General features: G+C 33.2%; 1 protein-coding gene across 1 annotated transcript in view; it reads right to left on the minus strand.

Annotated features, from left to right (window-relative positions):
* Positions 1–1,463: 1,463 nt before the first annotated feature.
* GUCY1A2 (guanylate cyclase 1 soluble subunit alpha 2) overlaps positions 1,464–9,008 on the minus strand; it is a gene marked incomplete at its 5' end in the record, with an annotated part of 393,444 nt that continues 385,899 nt past the window's right edge. The window contains one exon of the mRNA XM_082844096.1: positions 1,464–1,964. Within this exon, the coding sequence (XP_082700222.1) occupies positions 1,757–1,964 (208 nt within the window). The 3' untranslated portion in view covers positions 1,464–1,756. The remainder of the gene's footprint in view (positions 1,965–9,008) is intronic.

A 9,008-nucleotide genomic window follows, 5' to 3' on the forward strand; every position in this document is an offset into this window, starting at 1 on the left:
CCCCAGAGAGAGAAAGAGTTCAACAATTATAAAAATGATCACCATTATAACAAATAATCTGCAATCTAAAAATATTTTCTAGCTGTATACTTAAAGAACTTAAAAACACTAATTAATCCTCACAGACTACATTGGACACTAGTTAATCTGTTACTTAACTGAGTTATTTCATAACCAAATTCTAATGCAGCCAAAATCCCTAACCAGAAAAAGTATATTGTATTTAGTAGACATAAGCTACCAATGAGTGTACCTATCGGAGTAAGAAAATGGCCACCACAAGGTTTCAAGGAAACAAATGTTTCCAACTCATTAACCTCAAGAGAAACTTAGATTCTATATCTGATCCAAAATAAGAAACCCTGGACACACTGTGCTCCTAATTTCAGGGTGAGTCTGTAATAATATTTTCATGCACTGTTACTTAATGGGAACAGGTTTTCATTTAGCAGAACAAGCAATGGAAGCCTATCTGTAACTTTGGTGATTACTAGGTCTGAAGGTTAGACATACTTCAGTGTTAATGAAGGTGATTCACTGAATTTAAAAGCCACATCAAATAAACTGCAGAAGAACATTAAAAAAAATCTCAAATCCATAAAGTACAGTTTTTTTCCTTGTTTTTATTATGAAAGAATAAACAACGTTCTTGGCAAAATATCCTACACCTTTTTCTCACTAATGCAAGTATCTAGTGATTTGCTCCCATGAGGGGCAGTTAGTCCTTAGGAAGCATCCATTGAAGAAGGTGACAGGGGCAGGGGGGTGGACTTACATGTCATTTAGTAGGATGTTGTTTATTAGAATTTAGCACATTGTAAAAACTACCTATATTTAGAAGTGCTAAGTTGAAAGGGTGCAATGTAGCAAATCATTTTATTTTCACTGATATTTCTTAGAAGATAGCAAAAAGACCTTTCGTTAATCTTGGTTACAGATACATACATTTGCTATTAGGAGATGCCATTTCCTCTGGATTCTATGCTACATTAATCAAATCTAAAAGCTATATTTACTAAGCAGATATACTATGCTTTCTCAGCATCTGAAATCCTAGGTTATGTGTATTTTCAATCTAAGCACTTATCTCTCTAAATAAGTGAAACTATATTCAATTAATATGTTGGAATTACATAATATACCAACTATACAGTAGCAGATTGTGAAAATCTAATAATGCTGTGTGAAATTATCTAGAAGAGATATGTATAAAAATAGGTAATATCCCTAAAATATTTTGCCAAGTTACAGTTTTTCCTGCTGGGAAGTTTACCACACTGCCATGATATATGTATGAAATGTCTGTTCAGAAAAACAAAATTAGAAAATATTCCTTTCATACCCACTCACTAAATGTAGGAATATTTAATCAAAACTGGATCTCAAAAGTGATACAAATATATAGAGAAAGATAGCTGTATGTGTGACAAACAAGAAAACATGGAATCTATTTATTGGTTAGTTTTGAAAGGGGCCTCACACTTGTAATTAATTAGAATACATATATATATTATACATAATATATATATGACCAGAAACACTCATAAGAATGAATACATCTTATTTCCCCTTTGCCCTCCAGTTTTTTATTGACAGTCATCACCCTCCTTTTTCTAGGATTATTGCCTGACATAACAGAAATTCCACTGCTTTTTCTCCACAGAGCAGTGAAAGATAAACAATCTTTCCATTCTCCTGTCATGATCCATGTTCTGGGCTTGTGCTTTTTGGAGGAGTCTTTGATCTGTAGCAGGTCTCAGAGGCTTGTCTCCCGGAGGAACATTGTGCCAATGTTGTAGGAAACTTTTTTTATTCTCGATGAAGAAAGAGAAGGCTTTGGCTGCTTAGGACCAGTTCTTACCTCCAGGAAGTAGCAGACCCCAGAGATTTCCTTTGGAAAGTTGTCTGGAAGCTCTTCACGGGACCGAGGAATGAATGTGAAACTTTCTTCTCGTTTTAATAATCTAAGAAGAAAATATATAATGTGAATCACATGGGCAGGTGAGATGAGAAAAAAATGGACACAAATTTTAAAGACTCAGGAAGCCTATCAATGACTGAGCTCATATTAAATGCCTTCATTCTTTGTAGAGATGTGGCCTTCATTACATTCCAAATACTAGGAAATATTATTTCTCAGGAGAAAATACCTTCACACTATAATAATAATTTTAAAAAAGCAAAGTTGTTCTTGGTGCTACTGGAAAATATTTGTTCAAAGTTGATTTTTTTTTCCTAAACAAAAGGCTAAAGGAACTGCATAAAACAAGTTTTTATTCAAACATGCAGGATTTACTCTTTCTGTTTTAAAAATCTGTCTAATTCTGGAGCACTCCTTTAATGTTTTGTAGACTCTCAATAAGATTTAAATCCTATGTGTCATACACATAAATCAAGTTTTTAGCTTTGTAGAACAACAGTCATAATTCCATGTTTCTGTGATATCTGGTTACTGATTTCTAACAATACATATTTTCTAAACTCACATTTAGAAAATATTTGTTTGTCATTTGTCAAACAGCTTGACTCTTCCCATCCAGTCATAGTTTCTAAACTCACATTTAGAAAGTATTTGTTTGTCATTTATTTGTCAAACAACTTGACTCTTCACTTCCAGTCATAGTTAAAGACAATTTTCTAGTACACTAATACTGGAGATTTATGCTTGTCCAGTTCCATGAAATGTTCAGTTTGATAGTCGTATCTAAAAAAGTGGTCCAGCAATTCAATTTAATTCAACAACTTTTATGGGCTGCTTCTTATTGCCCTAGAAAAATCTCCTAGATTCTGTTGTGAATATAATAAGTAGAACACAACAAGCTTAAAGTTTTTTCAAAAGAGATAGACACAGAGAATAAAAGAAAAAGAAAATAAAAACTGAATAAGCAAACAAAAGCCACAGTAATATAAAAGTAATATAAAACAATAGGCTAGATGCCATAAGAAAGGTGAATCCAAAAAGGTGTTGAAGTCCAGAGAGGGAAAAAGTTTACAGTGGGACGACCACTAAACCTTCATGGATGAGATGGTACTTAAAGATGGGCAGAATTTCAACAAGTGAATATGGAGAACAACATAATCAAAGGTTTAGATACAAGGAAATTATGATCAGGATCAACATGTTTCCAACTATTGGATACCATTATAGAATGAGGTAAGAGTGAGAGTTAAGGCTGAAGTAGTAGGTTAAGACAAACTTTTGAAGTCCAAAACTAAATGTTTAGACTTTATTTGGAAGGCACAGTGGAGCCAAACATCACTTTTTCCCTAAAAACCATTCATTTTCCTAAGACAGGTAAATGTTAATAGCAAGTCCAAGTTATTCAGGATAAGAGATGGGTTGGGGGTGAAAGGAACCATTATGACAGAGAAAAGGCAAAGTCAAAAAGTCAGTGAGTGCAAGGAGAATAAACAATGTTTGAAAAATGTAAGATCATTGCACAAGCAATGATAATCATCTTTACACTAAAGAGAAAAAAAGAATCATTCCTTGTCAAAAGTTCTTAATGGATAAAAATATTATCTGAAAATAAGTTGGTAGTACTAAGAATTCTTATAATGTGAGCAATCTATATTTACCCTTATGAATGACTGTTGTAGTATTTTGCGTCGTAAAAGATTTTATTCTTACTTGCTCAGTTTATTTATTTAATTTAATTTTTATTTTATATTGGGGTATAGTTGATTTACAATGTTGTGTTAGTTTCAGGTATACAGCAAAGTAGTTCAGTTGTACATATACATATATCCATTCTTTTTCAGATTCTTTTCCCCATACTGATTATTATAGAATATTGAGTAGTTCCTTGTGCTATACAGTAGGTCCTCGCTGATTATCTATTTTATGTATAGTAGTGTATATATGTTAATCTCAAACTCCTAATTTATCCCCATGCCCCATCTTTCTCCTTTGGTAACCAGAAGTTTGTTTTAGAAGACTGTGAGTCTGTTTCTGTTTTGTAGATAAGTTCATTTGTATCATATTTTTAGAGTCCACATATAAGTGATATCATATGATGTTTCTTTCTCTGACTGACTTCACTTAGTATGATAATCTCTAGGTCCATCCATGTTGCTGCAAATGGCATTATTTCATTCTTTTTTTATGGATATTCTATTTTATATATGTACCACATCTTCTTTATCCATTCCTCTGTTGATGGACATTAGGTTGCTTCCATGTCTTGACTATTGTAAATAGTGCTTCAATGAACATTGGGGTGCATGTATCTTTTTGAACTAAGGTTTTCTCCAGATATATGCCCAGGAGTGGGACTGTTGGATTATATGGTAGTTCTAGTTTTAGTGGTTTAAGGAACCTCCATACTGTTCTCCACAGTGGTTGTACCAATTTACATTCCCACCAACAGTGACTGAGGGTTCCGTTTTCTCCACATTCTTTTTTTTTGTTTGTTTTGTTTTGTTTTTTTTTCGGTATGCAGGCCTCTCATTGCTGTGACTTCTCCCGTTGTGGAGCACAGGCTCCGGACACGCAGGCTCAGCGGCCATGGCTCACGGGTCCAGCCACTCCACGGCATGTGGGATCTTCCCGGACCGGGGCACGAACCCGTGTCCCTTGCATCGGCAAGCGGACTCTCAACCACTGCACCACCAGGGAAGCCCTTCTCCACATTCTTGCAAGCACTTGTTATTTGTTGACATTTGGATAATAGCCACTATGACAGGTGAGAGGTGATATCTCATTGTGGTTTTTCCTTTTTAAAAACTTCCAATTGACCATTCCTTTAAAAATATTACACAGTGATTATATTAACTTGGGATATAGGTAAATGAGTCTCATTCTAACATTTCAAAATTCTTTCAATTAACTTATCTCATTTATCCACATAATGTAACTCCATGCAAAGTCTAAACATGCTCTTCTCTGACAAATTTATGGAGGGTAAAATTGAGTCCAGAGTAAGATAGAGTGCTTTGCTAGTGGGAGCAGTAAGACAGTGTTGGCACTGAAAGTAGAGTCCAGACCTGTTAACTCCTAGTCAAACTTAGCACTACAATAAATAATAAAGCTACACTAAGATAGTTTTTATTTCTTCCAGTGTTATTGACATATAATTGACATACAACACTGTATAAGTTTAAGGTGAACAGTATAGTGGTTGGACTTACACCATGAAATAATTACCACAATAAGTTTAGTGAACATCTCATATAAATACAAAGTTAAAGAAACAGAAAAATTTTTTTTTCTTGTGACGAGAACTCTTAGGGTTTACTCTCCTAACAACTTTCATATATAACATACAGCAGTGCTAATTACATTTTTCATGTTGTACATTACATTCCCAGTACTTATTTACTTTATAACTATTAGTTTGTACCTTTTGACTACATCCATCTAATTCCTGCTTTCCCCACTCCTCTCTGGTAAAACCACAAATCTGATCTCTTTTACTGTGTTTGTTCACTTTTGAGGTATATTTGACCTACAACACTATGTTAGCTCCTGTCATACCCAGTAGTGATTTGATATTGCTATACATTTCAAAATAATCACCATGATAAGCATAGTTACCATATGTCATCATACAAAGATATTACATAATTATTGACAATATTGCCCACCCACACTGTACATTTCATAATCATAATTCATTTATTCTGTAACTAGAAGTTTGTGCATCTTAATCTCCTTCAAGTATTTCTCCTCCCCCCAACAAACTCCTCTCTGGCAACCACCTGTTTTTTCACAGTATACATAATGCTGGTTTTGTTTTGTTATATTCAGTCATTTGTTTTGCTTTTTAGCTTCCACAAAAAAGTGAAATCATACAGTATTTGTCTTTCTCTCTCTGACATTTCATATAGCATGATACCTTCTAGGTCCATCCATGTTGTCCCAAATGGCAGATTTCATTTTTTTTATGGCTGAGTAATATTCCATTGTATGCATATGCCATATCTTCTTTATCCATTCATTCATTGATGGGCACTGAGGTTGCTTCCATATTTTGGCTATTGTAATAAAACTGCAGTGAACATAGAGGTGCATGAATCTTTTCTTATTAGTGTTTTTGTTTTCTTCAGATAAACATCCAGGAGTGGAATTTCTGGGTTATTTGATAGTTCTATTTTTAATTTTTTGAGGAATTTTCATACTGTTTTCCATAATGGCTGCACCAATTTACATTCTCTTCAACAGTGATTTAGGGTTCCATTTTCTCCACATTCTTGGAAGCACTTGTTATTTGTTGATATTTAGATAATAGCCATTCTGACAGGTGTGAGGTGATATCTCACTGTGATTTTTATTTGCATTTCCCTGATGATTAGCATCTTTTCCTTTGCCTGGTGGCCATATGTATGTCTTCTTTAAAAGTGCCTACCTAGGTCCTCTCCCAGATTTTAAATTGTGTTTTTGTTTTGTTGATGTTGAATTGTAAGTGTTGTTTGTATATTTTGGATATTAACCCTTTTTGGATAAATGGTTTGCAAATATCTTCTCCCATTCAGTAGAGAGCTTTTTTATTTTGTTGATAGTTTCTTTTGTTGTGCAAAACTTTTTAGTTTGATGTAGTCCCATTTGTTTATTTTTGCTTTTGTTTCCCTTGCCTAAGGACACATGTCCAAAAACATATTGCTAAAACCAATGACAAAAAGCATATTAGCTAAGTCTTCTTCTAAAAGTTTTACAATTTCAGGTCTTATATTTAAGTCTTTAATCCATTTTGATTTTACTTTTCATATGGTGTGAAAAATTAGTCCAATTTGATTCTTCTGTCCAGTTTACCCAACACCATTTATCTTTTCCACATTGTATTTTCATTCTTCTTTTTTGTAGATTAATAGACCATATGACTGTGGGCTTAATTCTGGGCTCTTTATTCTGTTCCATTGACCTTTGTGTCTGTTTTCTGCCAGTACCATACTGTTTTGAATTACTGTAGCTTTGTAGTATGGTTTAAAATCAGGGAGCCTGATACCTCCAGCTTTGTTCTTTTTTCTCAAAGTTATTTTGGCTATTCTGGGTCTTTTGTATTTCCATACAAATTTTAGAATTATTTGTTCTAGTTCTGTGAAAAATGTCATTGGTATTTTGATAGAAATTACATTGAATCTGCAGACTGACTGAGTACCATTGTCATTTAACAATATCAGTTCTTCCAACCTATAAGCATTATATATTTTTCCATCTGTGTCATCTTCAATTTCTATTCTCAGTGTCATAGTTTTCTGAGTATGGGTCTTTTTCCTCCTTAGTTAGATTTATTCTTAGGTATTTTATTCTTTCTGATACAACTGTAAATGGGATTGTTTTATTAATTTCTCTTTCTGACAGTTTGTTTTTAGTGTATAGAAATGCAACTGATTTCTGTATATTAATTTTGTGTCTTGCAATATTAACAAATTCATTGATAAGTTCTAGTAGTTTTCTTTTGTGGCATCTTTAGGATTTTCTATGTATAGTATCTTGTCATTTGCAAAGAGTGACAATTTTTCTTATTTTTTTCCAGCTTGGATTCTTTAAAAACATTTTTTTTGTGTGTGTCTGATTTCTGTGGCTAGGACTTCCAATACTTTACTGTATAAAAGTGGTGAGAGTGGGCATACTTGTCTTGTTCAGGAAGAAAGGTTTTCAGTTTTTCATTATTGAATATGATGTTGGCTTGGATTTGTCATATAAGACCTTTATTATGTTGAGGTATGTCCCCTCTATACCTACTTTGTTCAGAACTTTTAATCACAAATCTATGTTGAATTTTGTCAAGAGCTTTTTCTGCATCTACTGAAAAGATCATATAATTTTTATTCTTCAGTTTGTTAATGTGATTTGTCACATAGTTTGATTTGCAAATATTGAACCATTCCTGATTCCCTGAGATATATCCCACTTGATCATGGTATATGATCCTTTCAAGGTATTGTTGACTTCAGTTTGCTAATATTTTGTTGAGGATTTTTACATCCATGTTCATCGTTGGTACTGGCCTATAATTTTCTCTTTTTTGTGATGTCTTTGTTTGGTTTTGGTAACAGGGTGATGCTGGCCTCATAGAATGAGTTCAGAAGTGTTCCTTGCTCTTCAACTTTTTGGTAATAGTTTGAGAAGTTTAGGTGTTGATGCTTCTTTAAATATTTGGTAGAATTCAACTCTGAGTCCATCTGGTTCTGCACTTTTATTTGTTGGGAGTTTTAAAATTACTGATTCAACTTCATTACTGGTAATTGTTCTGTTCATATTTTCTATTTCTTCTTGGTTCAGTCTTGGAAAATTATACATTTCTAGGAATTTGTCCATTTTTTCTAGGTTGTCCATTTAATTGATGTATAATTGTTTGCAGTAATATCTTATGATCCTTTGTAATTCTGTGGTGTTGGTTGTAACTTACTCTTTTACATTTCAGATTTCATTGATTTGGGCTATTTTTTTAGTTTGGCTAAATGTTTATCAATGTTGTTTACCTTATCAAAAGTTCATATCTCATTTTCACTGATCTATTGTTTTTTTAAAAATTCTCTATTTCCTTTATTTTTGCTCCGATCTATATGATTTCCTTCCTTCTACTAATTTTGGGTTTTATTTGTACTTCTTTTTCTAGTTCCTTCAGGTGTGAGATTAGATTATTTATTTGAGATATTTCTTGTTCCCTGTGGTAGGCTTGTATTGCTATAAAATTCTCTTTAAGAACTGCTTTTTGCCCCATCCCATAGATTTTGAACTGTTATGTTTCCATTTTCATTTGTCTCAAGGTATTTTTTGATTTTCTTACTGATATCTTGAGTGACCCATCAGTTGTTTAGTAGCATATTGCTTACCTTTCACATGTTTGTGATCTTTGCAGTTTTTATTCTTATAGTTGACTTCCCTTCCCAAGTCAAAAAACATGCTTGATCTGATTTCATTTTCCTTAAATTTACTGAGACTTGTTTTGTGGCCTAGCCTGTGATCTATCCTGGAGAATGTTCCATGTACACTTGAAAAGAATATGTATTATGCTGCTTTTGGATAAAATGTTCAATATACATACATTAAGCCTATCAAGCAT

Source organism: Leucopleurus acutus (genome assembly GCF_964270905.1).
Source record: "Leucopleurus acutus genome assembly, chromosome: 8".
NCBI lineage: Eukaryota > Metazoa > Chordata > Mammalia > Artiodactyla > Delphinidae > Leucopleurus > Leucopleurus acutus.